The following is a 22,250-nucleotide window of genomic DNA, read 5'->3' as shown; positions in this document are numbered from 1 at the left end:
TTACTAGGTACTAATCACTAGGATCCTTAGTCCATTAGCTGCTGAATAGAAATGGGTATTCCTCCACCTGCTCTTGACCCTTGTTTCAAAGTAGAGCTCACTTATCTTTAGAACTAAGGCAGATATTTCCTACAGAATAAGGGTAAGAGAAAATCATTATGCAAAGAAGTAGCCTCCTGGTGTCATTGTATCTTCCCTTCTTCTGAAAGCAGAAAGGTTTCTTTCTTGCTTACTAATTTTTATGACCTCCAGATAAGAAAATGAAGTTCATTTGTACAAGTGTTTTATGTTAAGAGTCCTAAAAACCCACCATCACTACCAAAGAAAGCATAAATCTCAACCCTGGAGAGGAAATTATTTAATAGAATGCACAATATAGAAATTAAAAAGTTAACAAAAAGACAAGGACTTATTAAAAATTCACAGCCCTTAGCCTGTGAACAGAGCTTGCTGAAGCATAGATTGTTGTCTGTTATTTCTACATGGATTCTTGAAGTGTATGCTGTCGGAGCGGTTTCTAATGATGAGTGAGTGATTTGACTACCATCTGTCGTCTGCTTTTCTTTCATTCTTTTCCTGCAGGAGAATGTGAGATGCAATGTTTTGGTTCAGTCACTTCTGTCTGTTCTTTTTTGTGCTGCCATATATTTGTATTGGAGAAGCCTGAGTCAAAGAAATGCTTTTTGGGCTTTTGGAGGAAAAGGGGTAATGTTTTGATGGTCACCAGTTCCCAGGTAAGCACTAGGTAAAATAGTTACTGCTAGAATGTTACATCTGTAATATACTTTTCAGTCTGAAGGAGACAGAGAAATTTTATCCGGATGATTCATCAGCTACTGGATTCAGAAGTGAATGGAACCTGTGCCAAAAGTTTAGCGCTCCCTCAGAAACTCACAATATTCACTCTCACAAAGAGCTTTTGGGGGGCTCACAATTCTGAACTGGAAAACTGTGAGTAATTGTCAGTGTAGATGCATCACATTTAATCAAGATTTACAGATTTATAATGAAGTAGGATATCACAATGTTCCTTGCTAGCTTTATTTCTGGTTGCATGTTCCAGGATACTCATGAAGCTGTTTCCCGTTACTAACCTTAGGATCAGATTTAACAGCAATTATGTAACCTTACAGGAAGCCTTTTTGAACACACCTGTGCAGCCCCTATCAGGCATGTTGATGGACACAGGCCAGTTCCTGTGCAAGTGGCACAGCCTATATTGTATCTAAGGCCTTTTGGAAGGAGCTGTGCCCAGTCTGCATTTAAGCAGGACTGATCTTCAGCATGACAAGAATCTGGAAACCTTTTGTGTTTCTCTGTTTCACTCAGGTCTGTGATGACCCCTCCATACCCTTTACAAGGGCACAGACCTCTCGAATCACTTGGTGCAAGAGCTGGACAATCATACAATATATTGTCACTGGTTCTAGTATTCCTGGGAAAGCTTAACACCAGAGGCCTGTCTTTGGAGCCACCCAAACCCAAAATAAAAAGGCAAGTGATTCACAGTGGACTAGGTGAACACTATATTCCCTATATCCCCAAGTGCCCTTGGCTAGAGACTGCAGGCAAGGAGGATTGTTCCACATGGCAGACTTCCTTTTTCTTCCTGTCTTCCACTGCTGGTAGAGCCCAGACTTCCTAAGCGGAGGAGGATGAGCAGCAGTCAATGGTGGGACTTTCTCATAGCATCAGGTTGTCAACAGCAGGTGTAGGACACTTGCATGAGGGATCCTGTATTTGACATCCCATGTAGGGGAAATCTCTGCTGCCCCACACTGACAGTGTACCAATTTTATGACCTCCTCACCTCTGACACCATGATGGGAGTTGCTATCCTCTGCCTGCCTTGACCCCTGTCATTGAGACAGCCAGTTCAGGATGGGAAAAACTCATGTTCACATCTTGCAATGTGAACCTGGGTGTCATCCCTTTAACGGGAGCTGCCTACCCAGGCATATGGCTGCATGCGAGGAGGTGGGAGTGAAACGTGGCAGCTTCATAAATTCCTAGAGACGCACATAACTTCAACTGCTCACTATATTACTGAGTCAACAGCTAAATCCCAAAAGGCACATCCAGAAATAAAAGGCCTTCAATAAAAAAGGGAAAAAAAGATGAGAATCTTTTAACAAGACATTCTTGTTAGGAGGACTTAAAGCCTCCCAAGCCAACTCCAAGCCACTGGCTTAGCAGTACAGACTGTAATGCACAGACGTGGTGTGCCAAGACACTGCACATCCAGAGGTATGGATCACTGAAGGTGGGATCATAGCTTGGGGACATGTGGTGAGCTGCCCCTAAGGTGATACAGATCTGGCCATAAGGTTATCTTCCTATTTAGATCAAAACTCACTGTTACCTCCCCAACAATTTCTTCATGCAGTTGCCAAGGAACTTGCAAACGGTAAAGCTGTGCTTGCAGCACCAGCAAATACTCACCAGCTTCAGCAACCTCAGAGCAATACCAGTTCTGACTTTTCCTGCTTGACCCCTCAGGACTCTCCTCGCAGCCCAGCACCCTACGTCAGCCTCTAATGTCATCAACACCTTCCCCAGTGACAATGCAGCATGGCTGGTCTCCAGCTCCCCACAGCCTTGCCTGGCCATGTGTCCAGGAATCTCCTCATAAAACAGGTTTGCTCACTCTTGATACCCTCAGTTGCTCTTCTTTCAGTTACCAATGTACACTAGAGTGTCCTTCGTCTCTGTTCTGCAGTTTACTGCTGTAATGTAGGACTGAATAATGATTTTTAACTGATTTTTCATATCAACGCCGAATGTTTACATAGGAAATGAAACATCAGGAATTAAAGCAGCTAAACCACCATAGCGAAAGGGCCACCACTCTGAAGGCTTCCTTTGCTTACTGCATACCACAGTTTAGAGTAACTCTCCCGAACCTGCAGCTTTACCTTTCCAAAAGGGCTGAAAACGGTGGAAAATCAGACACAGACAAGTAATGAATTCACTTGGAAAGGCTAATGCTAATAAATGGTTGAAAGGATTACCATCCTGAAAAAAAAATCCCAACACAACAAACACCTTATTGCAAATGGTTTTCCGATTTGTGTATTTACAGCTGTTTTAAGTCCTCAAGCATGGATCTGCATATTTCACAAAAAGCTAAACGTTTTCATAGCTTTTGTTGAAATGATATTTTGCCATCAGAAAGTCATTGAACTAATTTTGCCGTTCCACTGTGCCTACTGCCCAGAAATGCATTCTTTAATAAAATCGCTCTTCTTAAAACGGTGACTTAACAGGCCTTTCCGTGCCCCTCTTTATCCCAACACTCCTACTTTGGATAACGAGCTCCGCGGCGCCTCACACCCCACCCCAAACACTCCCGCATGCGCCCGCCGCCGATGACGTTTCAGCCGCGCTCTCGGGCCTTCCTCCAGCCCCGCCCCACTGAGGGCGAGCGGCCCGTTCCATTCCCGTTGCGTTCCCGGCCCTTTCCCCAGTGCGCGCCGCCCGCGCCTGCGCCACTCCGCGCCCTCCCGCTGCTTTTTCCGCTTGCCGCGGCGGGGCGGGGACGACTGTCACCTTCCTGGGATCCCATTGGCCGCCGGCCGGGCCGGGGCAGGTGCGCGCGCATCCCGCTGCCCGCCCACTTCTCCCCAGCCCGGGAGGTCCTTCCGACTCGGCCGGTCGCGGAGGGGGTCTGAGTGTTCCCCGGCTCGTAACTGGCCCCCCCCGCTGCCGCCGCGCGGAGGGGGCCTGCCCTGCCCCGTTCCATCCCTTCCCCTCCCGAGCCGCGAAGGAACTGTGGCCGCGAAGGCAGCTGAGGCGGCGTTATCCCTTCGGTACGTCGATGACCGTGGGCTCTGCTCCCCATTCTCCTCAGCCGTGCGGCTCGAGGGGCCGCAGTGGGCGGCCACCCCCCAAGCTCAGGAGAGTGGTGGTTAGCCAGTCTGCCTGCCTGCCTGCCTGCTCTTCCTGTGCGCTTGCTGACCTTCTGGTCGTAGCGCGGCGGGGCGGCCTTGCCGCGGCCGGCGGCGGGGCGACGGCACGGCCGCGGCGGGGATGAGCGGCCCGGGGGCCTGCGCGAGAGCCTCTGGGCAGCGGCAGCTGTCCCCCGGCCGGCTGCTCATTTCTGACCGGGCCGCGTGGGGGTTTGCGACGGTGGGCAGGCAAACCGCAGCCTCCTTGACCTGTCCGATAGCAGAGGTGTCGCTGGAGGTAAAATGCTGATTGCTAAGGTGCCCGCTCATCAGCCGCTGGCGTCTGCTTCCCGGCTTGCAAGTAACCTTCCTGGCTGGAGACAACGCGACCTGCCCGCGTCCTAGACACGGAGCGGGGCGGAGGTCCCAGCGACACCGGCGTGGGAGTGTCCCAGCAGCGGGTGGCTTGTTGCGGCATTTGTGCAGGGCGACCGGGAACAGCGCTGGCCCCGGCTGCTGTACCTTTCCACAGGTTGATTCACGCGCTCCTGTTTGCGGATTTGTTGCTTCACGGTGTAGACGCGGTCGCCTCGTGGCCACAAGAGTTTTAAACGGATCTGCTTAAACGAAGCAGCATTCTCTAGTTTACACATCAGAGCAGGATGCTGAAGTTGGTGTGCATGTGCAGACCTGGTGATAGAGGAGTACTTTCTTTTGCTGAAGTGCAACGTTACCCTTTGGGGTTTGCCTTATTTACCATCTGTGTGCATGAGTGTTATTTTCAAAAGTCACGTTTCCTTTCCTTAATTCTGGTGTGTCTGAAATTCAGACACAACAGGATTTATATATTCCTGAATGTTTCTTTTCACTTTCATTAATTATAAAATGTAGGGTTTGTTTGTGTTTCTTACATAAGACCCTTTTTCAAGTTATTTGGAGTTCTTGGGATTCTGCCCTTTTGCAGCATAAACCCATTTAACATTATGATCTGAGATACTGGCTATGAATATTTGCCTTTCGTCTTCTGGGTTTTTTTTCTTTAAAAATTGTATGCAGAAGCTGAATTGACATGCATATCTAAATCTTTGCTGACAAAGACAGTGCTGTAATGTTTGGTCATACTGCTGTGTTCAGGGCCCTTATAAAATCAGTAGATTTTTCTGGTTTTTTAAAGGTTTACTACTTGCTTGAATATTCAAGAATGAGCATGTGGTTTTCAGTATGTAGTTACAAATTTCTCAGATGGGTCTCTTATTCCAGACTCTGCTTCTTCATGGGTGTTGTGTAGCATCTTTACTTTATTTTCTAGTATTTTGTCCACAAAATCTGTTCGCTGCCCAGGTTCAGTCAAGGGGTCAAATATGTATCTTGACTTAGCATTGCAATTACTCAAAATTAGTAAGACTATGCATTTAGTTTGCTGACTGGTCCCACTATAATGCACAGTAGAATAAATAAAGGCTGCTCTGCAAGCAAGCTGTAAATCCCAGTTCCAGAATGCAGCTTTCTGGGGGAAGAAAGTATTCAATACTAGTAGAAAGGTTATTAGGAATGTCTAAGGATGGATAGCTTAGGCTCTAAACCGTATTTTATGTAATGGTAGCATCAGACTAGCCCTGTGTCAAGTTTGCTTAAAGATTCATCTGAATGTAGGCTTGAGAGGAAGGAAGAATTCTGTGTGTATATTTTCCCTACACCCACCCCCAAATCTCCTGTACCTCCTGCACTTTTGTGTGTGGAGTTTCTTTTGCCGTCTTCCTTCACCCCCGCCTTTGAGGAATTCCACTGCTTCTCCTTTTATATCTGTCCCACAAGATTGTGAGTAGCAGCTGTGAAATATGGCATTCTTATTGTTAGTTGTCTGTAGCTATCTGGTAAAATTTTAAGATCTAGTACAAGGCAAATGCCTCATGTCGAGTTTTGTGTGATGGCACAGGGTCAGGAGAGGCCCTGGAAAACTAAGCCTATTTGGAACAGTTAGTTTTCTAAATGCATATGTCTATGTCCAAACTTTTTACAAGTTTAGCAGCTACTGCATGGTGAAATTTCAGTGTGGGCATTTTATTTTGTAATTTGCTAACTAATTTACTTCATTTTGTAGAGACTGAAAATACTGTTGAGAAAACGATAAAATGAGTAGTCGGCGAAAACGTGCACCTCCGTCAAAAGTAGATGAGGAGAAGAAGAAAAAGCTCTGCTGGGATATGCATGAAGACCGGAGAAATGAGATTATAACACTAGATGATGAAGTGACTGAAGACCACATTCCAGGTCCAAGCACCCCTTCTACATCCTTCATCGTTATAAATGATGATAGCACTGATGAAGATCTCATTCAGAAAGAAGACAGCGTCTCAAAATCTGTTAAGTTTTTGACAGTTAACGATGAAGATGACTCTTACTCCATCTTGACTCCTGTGTCAGTACAGTTAAATATTATAGTCTTGCCATACCGTGCAGACGGGTCCTGGAAAGCTTTGTTGGGAGAATTTGGTCTTCATCTTCCTTCTGACCAAATGCTGACTGATGAATTCCATAAAAGAAGCTTTACTTTGAGGAGAGGAGAGTCTGACGATCAGCTGCAGGTCTGTGTTCATGAAAGAAGTGAAGAAGAGTACAGTAATGAAACAAAAGAATATCTGGGCACTTTTGAACAACATATTTTGGTGGAATCAACATTAGGTGGTGAAATATTGGAAGGCTTGAGATGGCTGCAAAAGAAAAAGATAATTGGACTTTATCAAAGACCCGGAGAGGCTCAAACGATAAAGGTACGGGTTCGTGTATTTGTTTTTCATTTCAAAGTTCTTCATTTTTGTTTGAAATATAAAAACCTCTGAACAAGTCTGGTAGCTACCATGTATTTTATAATGTGATGAAAAGATATAGCTTCTTCATGCTATTGTAAATGTTTTCAATGTGGTTTTTTTTCTTCCCAAAAATGGTTTTTTACTGTTGCACTGTTAGTAATTAATTATCCAAAGGAATCACAGAAGCTTTGCGCTGCGATGCACCGTATCCTCTGTGTGGTGCTTTCGGGAGGTTTTTGTATCTGTCCACATCTAACTTTCAAAGCACCGTTGTTATTTTCATACTCTTCCATTTATAATATTCTTGTCATTCTAACATTTAATTAAACAATTTACTATATACCACATTTCGCAGGTTGGAATCTACCTTCTGGAAGCTGGGCTAAGTAAACCAGAATTTCTCAGTGATGGAGGTGGAAGACCCAAAAAAGCTAATCAGCTGATTCAAAAACTCATGGAAAAGTTCTATAGCTTTTTAATTCCAGGTAAAGCAATTCAGTTGAATGTTATGAATAATTTTTGTTACTAAAGTGTGTCCTTTTTTTAATTGTTTTAAATGTAAGGGAAAATAGGAAGCTATTCCTGTCAGCTAGAGCAACCTTATTTTCAAGGTAGTATTATTAGGTAATTCTCTCCATATTGCTACCTGAACATTAATCATATGTTAATTAGCATATGATCAAATTACAGATGATAATATTCATTCTCTACAGATAAGGCACTGAGACACATGGAAGTTTGAGTCCTTACCTTTTTGGGAATAAATTAGTTTTCACTGTTGGTTTCTTGAACAGATTTACTAGTAGCCTGTCCAAGTTACACAGGAACCAATTAAAAGAACTGGGAGTTAAATTTGGAAAGCTTTTGTTCCTAGTTTGGTGCCTAACACACAACTGTGGCAACAGAATTTTTCTTTGGTTTATATTGTAGAGCATTCAAAATGTAAATGATAAATGTAAATATAAATGATAAATGTAAATTATAGAACAGTTTTAATGTATATTGCAAAATGCACTTCTATGACATGTTTTGAATATGCCACTGCAGATTTACAGGTAGGGGCCTTGTGATTTTAGAGTTGAAGATGTGTTTGCCAGATCATACTCAGTAGTGTTAGAGAGTTTTAGGGTTATCAATCACCACTTTATGGTGTGATGGCTTAGGAAACTCCTAAAAAACTGCAATATTGGTCTTGTTCCTGAGTTTAAGGATGAATTCAATATATTTGTTGGTTGCTCGGTAACAATCACAGAACGGTAGGGGTAGGAAGGGACCTTTAGGCATCATCTAGTCCAACCCCCATGCAGAAGTAGGTCCACCTAGATCAGGTCAGACAGGACTGCATCAAGGCAGGTCTTGAAAACTTCCAGAGAAGGAGACTCCACACCCTCCCTGGGCAGCCTGTGCCAGCCCTCCCTCACCTGAACAGTGAAATAATTTTTCCTTATGTTTAAATGGAACTTTTTATGTTCCAACTTCATCCCTTTACCCTTTGTCTTGTCACCATATACATCAGAAAAAAGTAATGCTCCAACCTCCTGATATTTGTAAATATTAATGAGATGCCCCACAGTCTCCTCTAGAATAAACAGCCTCAGTTCCCACAGCCTTTCCTCAGATGCTCCACTTCAGTCCCTTAATCCTCTTGATGGCCCTGTGCTCTGTCCCTCTTGAACTGGGGAGCCCAGAACTGGACACAGGACTCCAGATGAAGCCTCACCAGGGCAGAGTAGAGGAGGAGAAGAACCTCCCTTGACCTACTGGCCACACTCTTCTTGATGCATCCCAGGATGCCGTTGGCCTTCTTGGCCACGAGGGCACATTGCTGGCTCATGGTTAGTTTACTGTCAACCAGAACTCCCAGGTCTGTCTCTGCAGAGCTGCTCCCCAGGAGGTCAGTCCCCAGCCTGTACTGGTGCATGGGGTTATTCCTTCCCAGATGCAGGATTCTGCACTTGTCCATGTTGAACCTCATGAGGTTCCTCTCTGCCCAGCTCTCAAGCCGATTGAGATTCTGCTGAATGGCAGCACAGCCTTCTGGGGAATCAGCCAGTCCTCCCAGTTTGGTGTCATCAGGGAACTTGCTGAGGGTACACCCTGTCCCCTCATCGAGGTCGTTGATGAAAATGTTGAACAAGGCTGGTCCCAGAACCTATCCCTGTGGAACTCCACTGGCCACAGGCCTCCAACTCGTTTTTGTGCCATTGATCACTACCCTCTGGGCTCTGTCATTCAGCCAGTTCTTGATCCACCTCACCGTCCACTCATCCAAGCCACACTGCCTGAGCTTTCGTATGAGGATATTATGGGAGACAGTGTCAAAAGCCTTGCTGAAGTCAAGGTAGATGACATCCACTGCTCTCTCCTCATCTAGCCAGCCAGTTATGCTCTTTTAGAAGGCTATTAGATTGATCAAACAAGTTTTTTCCCTTGGTGAATCCATATTGATTCCCTCTGATAACCCATCTTTTCCCTCATGTGTGTAGTAATGACATAGAGGATGAGTTGTTTCATCACCTTTCCAGGGTTGCAGGTGAGACTGACCAGCCTGTAGATTCCTGGTTCCTCTTTCTTGCCCTTTTTGAAGACTGGAGTGATATTGTCCTTTCTCCATGTATTTGTACCTAATTTGAGAAGGTCAAATTGTATAAAAAAATTAGGTAACTCGCTGAAAAGAAGCTAAGAGGAAGAGCTAATTGTATAAAATCTGTGCATCCATACCTGCTGCAAAGAACAAATGTGCAACCGTGAGAAAAGACTTGAAGTATACCAAGAGAAGGGCCCGTATAATGAGGTATGTGAGGAAGGGAAGATACTGCATGTACAAAGTTATCCTTCAAAAAAAGCTGCAGTAATTCAACTGAAGCCAGTTGGTCAGTTTAGGTTTAAAAGCATAATAAAACAGTTCTAAAAAGATGTCTGAAGAGTAAATAGTGTGAGAGAAAGGAATAGTAATATTCTTAAATGCATTAGAGCAAAATACATTATCATAGATGCATTTAGTACCCAGATATCTGCCAGAGAATTCATAGGCTTGAGATGACTAAGGCATATGAAAGAGTACTCAAATAAAGTAATGCTGTAGCAGAAAGCCCAGTTTTCTTCACTGCAAATCTTCTACAATGAGAAGAGTTGAGGAAAGAGATTGCTTCCAGACAAATTCCAGAGTGATCTATTTTGAGATCCAAAATAATTTTCTACTGGAACTTTTGGCATCTGTCCTCAGTACACTAATGGATAGTTTCTTATGGACTGTGTGATTCAGTGTAGCTTAGAGGTGAAGAGGCAGTATAGCTTCTGAAAGGAAAGACCTGCCCCTCAAAGTTACTGGAGCAAGAATGTGGACCTGAATGATTGCATTGTTATGCCTCAACTTACCTTTTCAGAAACCATGAAGACTGCTCAGGTTCATAAAGGATCTGTGTTGCCAACTGGTAAATTTTCTGACCATTTTTTCAGCATGTACATTTTGGTGTGATGTTTAATAATAATGTAGCTCTGAGTCTTTGCCAATGAATGCCATGTAAATAACTAAGTAAAATAATGTGGAGAATAGAAAGAAGTGGTTGTTAATGTGCATGAAGATCCCTAGTTGAGTCCTACAGAGGCATGTGGTACTCAATGTATTCTTAATGCTTTGGGAAATACGGTAATTTGTGAGATCAACAAACTCTAAATGTATTATTCAGTGTAACAGACTTGAAGAACAAGTGAAAGCTTGCAAGCACACTAGGCAATGGACATTCAGTATAAATTCAATATAGATAAATGGAAAACAATGTAGAAAAAGAAACTCTTCACATTAAAAAAATTGTTTGCTAGCTGTTGCAACAAGGGCTGTAGTTCAGTAGACAGGCATATAGCTCAGTAAATGCACAAAGTCGGTGTTCAATATTAATCAAATCAAAGGTAAAGAATTGACCTGAAAGCATTAGAGAACAAAACAGAACCATTAAACCTCTGCATAAGTCTATAGTGTGCATTATGCTGTGTTCCAAATTCAGAAAGAAAGCACGTCATAGAAAAACATTAGCATGTCATGTAAAAGATTTGGCAGAGAAGACCCCAGTTACACATGTGAAACCAGTTACATTTTCCAACAGTTTTTAGGCATGTACTTTTTTGATCTAGCATAATACATAGCCTTAATTCTACACCAATTAATGCATTTATTTTAAGAAGTACAAACTGATTTCCATTTCTAACACCTTAATCTGTGTTTGAATTTCTTCTGTTTTTAAACAGAACCAATACATTTGTAAAAATCCACATAAGTGTGTATTTCAACAGTTGTCACACTCCACTTAAAATGGGCTCTACACAACAGTGTTCCAAGATGCTGGAGGGGGGTTGGACTAGATGATCTTTCAGGATCCCTTCCAACCCTTATGGTCCTATGATGAGACATCTTGTTCTCCTCATTGATGAGCAAATTCTTGTGTTGCTGGAGTTGAGCACAAGGATTTACACAAATAAGGGATGTGACCTCTTTATCCCTACATTTAATTTTTATGTATTTGTTTTCCTCACTATACTTGTCTCAATAATGTCCATCTAGTTGTTTTTGAGATTTTATGGCAGGAATTCCATCTCGCATTATGGCAGATGTAGGATAGATGAATTAGTCAATCTGCAAGAGAGTGGCAAAATATTTGATATGCTGAAGCTTCGTGAATTTTGAAGGTTAATTGTGGAGTTAATGATTTTTTTTGATAAATTTATTTGCAGAGATTTCTTTTGTTTGCTTTAATAGATAGCTAGTTATTATAAACCTTTTATCCTATATCTGCAATGTAATCTTACAAGGTGCTTTTTGTTGCTTCAGTTAACACACAGGCATAGATCATTTGTAGATGGTGGCTGGCTTTTTTCTTAGTGTGGAAAAAAAAACATAGCCTTTAATTTTTTTTTTACTTTTAAAAAGTACTAAAATGTCTGATGGTTATTTGGTCTAGTGAACGGTGAATGTTTCAGTTTGTTTTCCTGTCATGATGTGCTGTATGACATACAGCAGCATATACCATTTTCCTTCAGTTTTCTTAAGAAAAGGAAATTCTTTGTACAAAGAAGAGATTTTTTGGTCTGTATGGTATTTTTTAGTGCTAAATGTGAAGAAGCAACAAGTTTTCCATTAATCTGGAATAAAGGGGGAACATACTATGTTTTCGTTGATATGCATATTTTTGTACAGCAACCTGGAAACTGCCTTACAGATAAACCAGAAAGATCCTACTGCAGATGCAATAGCAGAATTTTAGTTCAGTCATTGAAAGTATTAAGTAGAATACTTGATTATGAAACATATCAGAGAAACTGAATTGTTGCATAATACAATACCATCTGTTTCTCAAAGGTAAAAAATGCTAAGATGAAAGCTATGTAAATGAAACATTTTGAAATTATTTGAAAGCATAATTAAATATTCAGTCTCAAGTAATTGAGAGATAAGTAAACTTCCTTAACATCCTTTTAAAAATTTCTGTGGGCATAGAACCATTTGATCAGGGAAAAGAAAAATAGATAAAAACAAAAGAAGAAAGATGTGGACAAGGTATATCCAACTATATGGAAAAAACATTTTACTTGAAAGAATATTGTGGTCTTTGCTCCCCAGTAAAGTTCTGGGTAGATTTAGTATGTAAAGTTCTAGTATGTAAAGTTCTGGGTAGACTTTATTATGCTCTGAAATGTGAGATTTTAAAACTGCTATTTTAGCAAGTGTGATGATAGCTGTCATTACAGATCAGCTTCACTGATTGAAGTTATACTCTTCATTTACTCTAATTTCTCTGCTGTTTCCATGAAATGAGGAATGCGAGTGCAAGAATCTCTTGGAATGCTTTCTCTAGTACATAAAGCTGCATGCTCTGCTCAGTGCTTTCCATTTGACTGGAACATCAATAACTCCTCACGGGCACCCTAGTTGCCGTATATACATTTTCATTAATTTATAGAAACTTAATATCTTTCAGAATTCTCTTTTCCCTTGTAAAGTACTGGAATTGTTCAGTTGATCTGAAAGTATTAAGGGAGAGTGCTGATGACTACTGAATATAAGCACATTGTTTCCTGCTGTTGGTTTTGGAAACCATTCTTCAACATTCATTTGAATGAAAGAAAGAAAGCTTTTGCTTTCCATTAAAGCCTCCAAAACTGATTTTGAGATTAAGCTCTCTGTTTTTGACAGGTATAGCTCTTTTTTGTTAGTATGAGACGTAGTAATTGTAATTTGATTTAGTTGTGCCTGCCATTAGCCGTTTTCCCATTTTATCAGTATATTACACACGTAAATATACCTTAAGGTCTCTTAAAATGCTGGCCTTGACCTGCTTCTAAATTTTTACTTTTATTTTTTGAGAAAAATTCTGCCAGGTGGCTTTAACTCCAATCCTATTTACAGTTAGTATCTTTCTTTGAACTGTGTAGTTGTATAAATGTCTTATTGGTATCAATGTTTTCAATTTGAGATCTACAACACTGTTAAAACTTGTCTTCTAAGTCTTTTGTTCCATCATCTAATGCCAGTTTCCTAAAATGCTGAGCCTTGAATTTTTCATGGATTTTTGTTTTATGGTGTTTAATCGTGATTATGTGAAAAATATACAAGACCTTCTTTCCTAGATGATAGAAAAGAAGGGTAGGCCTTCAGTCTTTAGGGGTATGTATTTCTTTCGAGGTGGGATTTTAATTTCTAAAATATGTCTCGTCTGAATTTCTACAGTGATAAGAGTTATAAGAATTTCATGTTGTCCTACTGCTACAATTATCTTATCCGTATAGATCGTTACAGAGAAAGCTCACTAACGTGTCTTGAATGACTTGATGTGTGCAGATGAGCTGGAGGAAGATGAGGAAGAATCCGACACAGAACTAGAGCGACAAAATATTGAAGAACTTTATGACTTTGTAAGACACACCCATCAGCAAGATATCCAGTTACTGAGAGAGGATGTGCAGCATCCTGCATTGATTCCTATTCTGAGGCCATACCAAAGTGAGGCTGTGAACTGGATGCTTCAGCGAGAGAACTTCACAAACACCCCAAGCAGTGGCAAGTATATGGGTCTAGAAAGACTGTGTAATTGAGTAAAGTGGTATTATGTTGTCAGCAGTAATGTTTTCTGCTGTTTGATTAGAAGTTTTAGAAATTATTGCATTACTATATTTCTAAAAGCTGTTGTTTCAGCAGTAAGCTAAATGATAAAATAAAGTTCATTGAAGTTTAGCAGTCAGTATATCTTGTTGGTCGTGAAGCATTGTGGAGGTAGATGTTTGCTTTTTGCCTCTAAATGTCACAATAAGGCTGAGGAATTCTAAGTAGTGTACTGTTTATAGAGAAACCTCAGAACAGTAACATGGACTCTTTCTCATAGAGAATGAGCTGCACTTCTTATGGCGGGAAGTCATCACTCTGGATGGAGTAAAAATCTACTATAATCCATTTACTGGCTGGTATGTTTTTATAGTTATCTATTTCTGAGAACGCTTCATGGCTGTACTTTTATAACAACACTGTTTACAGCTTTTAGCTGGAGGATATAAGGTAGTCCATAACTGTCATTTTTCAGTTTTCAACTGAAGAATTAGAACAGTAATATGTTTAATTTGGAAAAAAAAGACAAACTGGAGTATATAATGTACAAGTAAATATATCTTGAGTTGAAGATGTAATTCTTAAAGTTGTGGGATTTTTGTCATGCAAACTTGTGGTTTTAAGATTAACTTTTTTTAAAAAATTGGAGCATTGGAGGCTTTGAGTTCTGGTCTGATGTTTTTAAAACCTAAAGGAAGGAGGCAGTATAATGTTTTCTGTTGATGATGAGTATTGCTTTAGTAGTTCTGTTGCATTTTTCTCATTAATTTGATTCAAATAGAATGTTTTGATTGCTAGTTTGCCTTTTCATTTTTTTCCCTGTATAATTTTCAGGTCTTTAACACATGAAAATAGAAATATATTTCGACTTTTCTTGTAGAGTGCTGTTATGATATGCTAATATTAGCAAGGCAGGGCCTGTTAGGAGGGGGAAAAATCCAAAAGATTTTGGGACACATATTCATCTTAGTCAGGTTTGTAGATCCAAAAAGCTTGCTAGCTGTTGTCAGTCTCATCTAATAAAATATATTGCCTTACCTTACTAACTTCTTACTGAAGCTATGCTCTGTATATCCTTCAACATGGGCTTATCTGTGATGCCATTCTATAGTTACTGACTTTCATTTGGGAATGTACTTGAATTTTAGTATTATCCGTGAATATCCGATTGCTGGACCCCAGTGGCCTGGAGGTATTTTGGCAGATGAGATGGGTCTTGGAAAAACAGTAGAAGTGTTGGCTCTTATTCTGAATCATACCCGACCAGAAATTAAACAAGATGATCTGACATTACCTGAGGTAAGAAAACCAGAATAAGATGTAATACAAAGAAAACACTTTTCAGAATTTCTGGAAATGCACCACTTCTCCTGAATTTATTGCTCTCTGTTTTATACAAATCCAGTAGCCTTTTGCTTCTGTTTTCTCACATTGAAAACTTTGCATGTGTTGTTTGCGGCTTTTTTGGTCTATTAACAAATTAGTTGAAATGTCCTTATTATCTTCTGTAGTATCTACTAAGTAATTTGGTATTTAGTGAGTGTTTTGGCACAGAGATCTGCTTGTGTATATTATGAAATTACTAGTTTAACTTTAAAACCTCAGGAATATCTTGAAATATTATTTGAAACAGCCCTACTAGAAGGTGAAATGGGACTTGTGCAACGTTGGTGTTTCAGGAGCTGTGGCACAGAAGCCTGAGTTGTCATGAGGAAATGCTGTTTAAAGATAATTGGGGCTTTTGACTAGCATAAAGGGGGTTGACTAGATGATCTCTAAAGATCCCTCCCAACCCCTACAATTCTATGATTCTATGATTTAACGCTGGATTAAAATATAACCTAAGTTTTGCTTGGTAGGATGTGATACTTGGTGATGTAAATGGTGGAATGGTTTGCATGAGAAGCAATTGATAATTTGCAATTGTTGAAGAATGTTAGCAGACAACTGCACTGATTCATACACTTTTGGTAGATTGCACGTACTCTAGGAGTGTACAAACATATAGTTTAGTCTGTTATGTTGGAAATTGTTCTCCCTTCACTCCATTGTATTGATGAGTAGCAGACACTAGTTAGACATACATTCTGTTATGAGATAAGGATGATTTAAACTCAGTGAATAAAGACTGCAGCTCTCTATTTCATATAATAAATAGGCTTATTTAGCGTCAGTTCTCTGTTTTTTCACTTTCCTCATAATGCATTCTGTGAAAACTTAGCACATTGACTCAAATACAAAATTCTCTTTGAAGGGAGAAGACTTTTATCAAGTTGAGCTCTTAACACTTCTTGCGGGTTCCATTCTTTTGAATTTGTGGCAGACATTTTCATTTTACTTCCATTCATAATGATCTCCTGCTTGTTTGTAATTTCATAAGTTAAAAAGACCAAATTCTCTAAGCAACATTAAGATTCCTCTTAAATGCATCAGAGGGTCAGCACTGAGGAGTATGAAGTGGGGAGTATAACACTAAAGTATCTGGACATCAACTGGCAACAATAGCTAGAGACCATAGCTTTTGGAGAGCTGGAGTTATGAAACTGTTTCATGATATGAGTATCTGAGACATCTTTATAGCTAGTATTTTTGGTCTTTGTGAACCAAATTATGTAATGGTTAAAAGGGACTGTTCCACTCATCCACAAGGCCCCCTTGTCATCCGTCTTTTTCTTATATTAAAATATAAAATGTCTTTAGATGATGTGCTGAAAAAAAAACCCCACCAAAACAGAAGTGCTGTATTTCAGCAGAGACTTTGTGGATGACTTCTAGCTTGTGTAAGCTAATGTCAAAGTTAATCCAAGTATTTCAACTCACTGCAGGGCTCAAACAATATCTGGAGTTTAGTTGCTGTTGCTGTTAAGAGCTCTGCAAAGCAACCAGTTGGAGAGGGCAGAATGAAGTGTTAAAGAATACAGCTATAAAGCAGTTAATCATAGAGCAAATGCAGTGTCAGTATTTCTAGCTTTGGGACTCCTTTTTTATGTCCTGGTTCTTGACTAAGTAACTTCTTGAATTAAATCACTATTCCTAAATCATTGCTAATAAATTTTTGAGAAGCAATCACTGAAAAAGAGACTTATTTGTGATGCAGCTAACTCGTTCTTGTCAATCGATTTTGCTTACTTCCTTTTTTGTTTCTGGCTATATATTAAATATGTATTTTCCTCCCCCATCAGTAATCTAGACCACTTAGTATAGATCCCTGCAACTTAATTGTGAAGTAAAGGAGGACCTAAACAGCTTGCAGGGCTACTCTTTCTCTCGTGAGTATTGGGTGCTGAAAGTCATTTGCTGAGCAACTGAACTGAGTAAGGTATTACTCCATACATTAAAAATGAGCTATCTGAGCAAATTAGTGATATTAGTGAAGCAAATATCTGTAACAGCTGATACTTATTTTCAAATGTGAAAAATAATGAAGTTCAGAATTTCTGTGAGAAGATATGACCTACTAACTATTAAACATTGACTGCATTAGGGTAAGCTGGTGAACTTCTTTGTTCCACCTCAACCTTCAGAAGGAAATAAAAAGAAAAAAACAGTGGAAATGGAGCTTAAATTGAAGGAAAAAATACAGTATCCCAGTAAGTATTTATGATTACTTTTTAAATACATTTTGCTTCTGTTGTAAGTTTTATATTGGCCACTGACTATGAGTTCAAGGCTACTCTTTGTTTTGTCAGAATTAAATGATTCCTTTGCTGAGCACTGGTGTAGGATTGCATGCTACAAAAAGGTGATCCATACTTTAGAGTTACCACTTCAGATATCTGTGTTAATGAGCTCCATGTAACTAAAGGTTATTGTAAGAGAGTTTATGTATTTAACTGAAATACAGTGTCTTTTTATAAGCTTCAGTGAGAAAATTGAGTGACTTGTTTCTGTTGGTACTCTGTTGTAGTGTACTGAAAAGTAGTGATTTGTAGGACTCAAGTAAAGCATTGTCAAAACTGTTGCCTGTCTTCTGTTCCTCTTTTTTTTTTTAATATGAATGCAGTGTTTAGAATTCCCTTAATATGCATTCTCTGAGGTAACTCTGTTTTTATCTGAGCTGTAAGTTGTTTTGCTTTGATTCTACCTATAGGCTTACGAGTGATGATATTAGCAGCTGTAAAGGAAATGAATGTGAAGAAAGGAGCATCCATTATTGCAATATTCAAGTACATCAGTGCTATATATAGATATGACATACAGAGAAATAGACGGCTGCTCAAAAGAACTCTAGAAAAACTAATTGCAGAACAAGTAGTAGAGCAAGTCAAAGGACATGGTCTGGCTGGGTCTTTCAAGCTGGGAAAGAATTACAAGGAACAGAAGAGGCGAGAAAGAACCAAAGAACAGGTAAAACATGCTGATGTAGTTACTGTAAAGAATGTTGCAAAGGTAGATCTTGTTGCTACAAATTGCATGCTACTCTCAGCTGTGTTGTATGTGCACACTCATTCAATAAGCCAGTGTCACTGATAGAAATGAAGAAAACTGCAGCATTGCTTTGACATTCCTGAACAAAGAAGCAGAAATCATAAGTAGATCAAATTTGAGGCTAAAATATTACCTACATCTGTCATAAGTCTTTTAAAGTAGCGTTGCAGGGGCTGGCAGCTGTGTTATTTTTACTGTGAAGTGCCTTCTGAGCAGTGATAAACATCAACCAAATCCTCAAACTGGGAACTGATAATAAATCTTAAAATCTACATCTTCATTCCATTAAAAAGCTGAGAAGGTCTGACATTCTTGGTTAATTTTTCTTTGTAGATAGCAAGGACTTCAGAAAGCATTCAAAAGAAGCAGTTGATTGATGCTAAAACTCGAGTGAAAGTATCAAGAAATAGTGATGTCACTTGCAAAAATGCCCTTAAAACTCCTTTACGGGTGGATATCACCATGGAAGAGCATGATTATTGTACAACTAGCAAAAATAGCAAGAAATCTGAAGCAGATCCTAAGAACTCTGTAAAAGAGGATAACATTGAGCAGGAAGCTGTGGTCTCAAAGTCTTCTGATATGCGTGGCAGCCTCCTTGTCTCCAGTGATATGAGTAGTCATTCTGATGTTTCTAAAACTACAGCTGATGTCCAAAAGGACCAGTCCTCACGTTCCCAAGAACATGCCAGCAGTAGTGTACAACATACCAGTCCTGTATTTCCTTTTAATACCTCTGAATATCGTTTTGAGTGCATCTGTGGTGAGCTTGGATTGGCTGACTATAAAGCTCGTGTGCAGTGCCTGAAATGTCACTTATGGCAGCATGCAGAATGTGTAAACTACAAAGAGGAAAACCTGAAGATCAAGCCCTTCTACTGTCCTCATTGTCTTGTGGCAATGAAACCAGTTTCCACAGGAGCAACTCTGATAATTTCTCCAAGTTCTATTTGTCACCAGTGGGTAGATGAGATCAACAGGCACGTAAGATCGTCTTCTCTTCGAGTTCTGGTAAGATTATATAGATGCATATTCTGGGGAATATATCAAGGCTCAGGACTTTCTAGCTCATACTGATGATCTAAAGTTCAGAGGTTTTTTTGTCCTCTGTGTCAGAATTCTAGATGTCTTGCTAATAAACCTATGCTTTGGCACCACATGGTCGTTTTTGTGTCTTAGACTGTTGGCATTTAGTTCTTTGTTTTGTATTTATTAGTTGGTCACTGAGAGGTGATATAGTGGACTACATAACTTTATCACATGGAAGCAAGTCTTTATCAGTTGCATCAACAGGTGGTTTCTGAGAGAGAAATCTATTTATGTTAGGGTTGTTTCTTTCTTCCTGAAAGATTACCATGGAACTTAAAGGTGTAGCTGTAGATGTTGTGTCAGTGTCAGGTCTCACTGTACATTTTCACCCAAGCAGCCCTCTGACAGTTGCTTCTCATTTCATTTTGGATAAAAGCAGTTAGAGTGTATTTTTGAATTTCTGATTCTCAGACTTTACAAAAGAAGTCTTGGGCCTTGGTGTTCACTAACAATAATATCATTGCAACTTGGACATTGTCTCTAAAACATCTGCCATATTTATTAGGGTGTTGCTTATCTGGAGACCTTGTGTTGTCCTTTTACTTGATTTCTAATAGCGCTCTCACTAAAATAAACCTAATTATGCATATGGTAACTATGGCTACACAATATTCAAGGGTAGCCATTGTCTTTTACTAATAATGTGGTCAGGTTTTGTCCTTCATGTTTTTAGTAGGCAAGAGCCTTTGTAAAGAAAGGTAGAGTGTTTTGAGAACTCTTCTAATTTGAATTAAATAACAGTAGTAGTAGATCAATAAAGAGAGAAAGCTTTGTATTCACGGATATATCCAATAAGTTCAGCTATCCTGCACAGATGTCCAATGTATAAGTGAATCCTAGGCCCCCAGTAAGCCATTTGTGTGAGCAATCTAATTAGCTTTTGTGCAGTGTCTAAAAAATGTGTAAAACTTGCACAGTTTTCATAGGATCCAGTCCAAGTTTCTTTACCAGCTTTCATAAAAACTGTCAGAAATAGATTTACATGGTAACAGTAAAATAGCTTAAGTACTGAATGTCAGTACTTTAAGCTGTGTGACACTTTCCATCCTAAGGCACTGTTTTCGTTTTCTTATAACTGCCAACTGTAAGTCATCCAGACTTGCTTTCAGTGTTCCTTCATAATGAAAATTTGTTGGGTTTTGTTCCTATAAAGTTAAACCAAAAATAGTGCAGATGTTTCAAAGAACCATTTTTCCACATTAATAGGTTTTGCATTGCATATAAAGGATGTTTTTTCTTCTTCCAACTGTTTACAACCTATAGGAAATTCTAATGGGTTTATGTAATAGAGCAAGATATTAAAATTTATCAGTAGGTCTTGCATTGTGGCAGGTTGTCTTTTCCTGCTGCTAGGAAAACAACCAAAACTTGGCCAAGTTATAAACCTCCATAAAATCTGTTCATAAATACTTGGAAGAGATCATTAGAGTATTTATCCTTTTTAACAGTTGCTTCAGGGAGCATGCTCTTTTTTCTTTTTTCCCACTCCCCTTCTCCCTCTTTGGTCTCATGAGCACTGACTTGTTTGCACGTGCTTTGTTGTCTCACTCAACCTGAATTGAAATTTCCTGCAAGTATTTCTTTCAATTCCCAACAACACTTGCCATATGCACAAATATAGGGGAAGATTATTACTGGAAGGAAAAGTAACAGTGAAATTAGCAGTAGAATTGTGTGCTGATGGTCAAGGAGTAAACCGGGGGGAAGTCAATTAAGTTCCTGTAGCATCACCTTAATTTTGGCATTTTCACAGAATCACAGAAGTTTAAGGATTGAAAGGGACCTTGAAAGATCATGTAGTCCAACTCCCCTTCCAGAGCAGGACCTCCTAGAATAGGTTACACAGGTACTCATCCAGCTGGGTTTTATATGTCTCCAGAGAAGGAGACTCCACAACCCATCTGGGCAGCCTGTGCCAGGGCTCTCTCACCTGAACAGTGAAGAAGTTTTTCCTTACATTTCTTTGGAACTTCTTATGTTCCAGCTTGTACCTATTGCCTCTTGTTCTGTCATTGAACATTACTGAGAAGAGCCTGGCTTCATCCTCCTGACACTCTCCCTATACATATTTATAAATATTAATGAGATCACCCCTCAGTCTCCTCTTTTCCAAGTTAAAGAGCCCCAACCCCCTTAGCTTTTCATCATAAGGGAGATGCTCCACTCCCTTCATCATCTTTTTGGCCCTGCACTGAACTTTCTCAAGCAGCTCCCTGTACTTCTTGAACTGAGGGGCCCAGAACTGGACGTAATATTCCAGATGTGGTCTCACAAGGGCAGAGTAGAGGGGGAAGAGAACCTCTCTCGACCTACTAACCACAGCCCTTCTAATACACCCCAGGATGGCATTGGCTGCCTTGGCCATGAGGACACATTGCTGGTTTATGCTCATCCTGTTGTCTACCAGGACCCTCAGGTCCCTTATTCTTTCCCAGATGCAATACTCTACGCTTGCCCTTGTTCAATTTCATTAGATTTCTCCCTGTCCAACTGTCCAGGTCTTGTTGAAGGGCACCACAGCCTCGAAAGGTGGTAGAATTTTCTTAAATAGTGGAAGTGTTTGTAGGTATTTGCAGGTGAGAATGGATCATCTTGGTTAGTGTTTATATAATAAATGAACTCACAGAATGAGAGAGAAATAGAAAGATGCCAGCTGTTTGAAAATGAGGCTGAAATACAGATTTTTTTTTTTTTTAAAAACAAGAGATATTCCTGTATCTGTCAGAAGAAAGCTGTACCTGTTTTAATGTTTTAACATTGTGAATAATATTAATAGATAAGTGGGTAAGAAGTAGCTGATGATAAAATTCTTAAAATAAGCAATGGATGCCTGTAATTTTTAAGTAGGTTCCTAAGGCAAAGTGGGAGCAAAAGAAAAAGTTTTTAAGAGCAGGAAAAAAACATGCTTGATGTATATCCCTGGTAATAATCGCTCTTAGTAGC

The 22,250-nt window shown here is 39.8% G+C and overlaps 1 protein-coding gene across 1 annotated transcript in view; it reads left to right on the top strand.

Annotated features, from left to right (window-relative positions):
• Nucleotides 1–3,635: 3,635 nt before the first annotated feature.
• SHPRH (SNF2 histone linker PHD RING helicase) overlaps nt 3,636–22,250 on the top strand; it is a 55,822-nt gene continuing 37,207 nt past the window's right edge. The window contains exons 1-9 of the mRNA XM_061991664.1: nt 3,636–3,809; nt 5,989–6,658; nt 7,053–7,182; nt 13,530–13,748; nt 14,071–14,149; nt 14,939–15,089; nt 17,275–17,380; nt 17,881–18,137; nt 18,552–19,229. Coding sequence (XP_061847648.1) covers nt 6,020–6,658; nt 7,053–7,182; nt 13,530–13,748; nt 14,071–14,149; nt 14,939–15,089; nt 17,275–17,380; nt 17,881–18,137; nt 18,552–19,229 — 2,259 coding nt within the window. The 5' untranslated portion in view covers nt 3,636–3,809; nt 5,989–6,019. The remainder of the gene's footprint in view (nt 3,810–5,988; nt 6,659–7,052; nt 7,183–13,529; nt 13,749–14,070; nt 14,150–14,938; nt 15,090–17,274; nt 17,381–17,880; nt 18,138–18,551; nt 19,230–22,250) is intronic.

The sequence above is a fragment of the Colius striatus genome, chromosome 2 (assembly GCF_028858725.1).
Source record: "Colius striatus isolate bColStr4 chromosome 2, bColStr4.1.hap1, whole genome shotgun sequence".
NCBI classification, from domain to species: domain Eukaryota; kingdom Metazoa; phylum Chordata; class Aves; order Coliiformes; family Coliidae; genus Colius; species Colius striatus.
The sequence above is the reverse complement of the archived record's forward strand: the minus strand, read 5'-3'. Positions and strand labels throughout refer to the sequence as shown.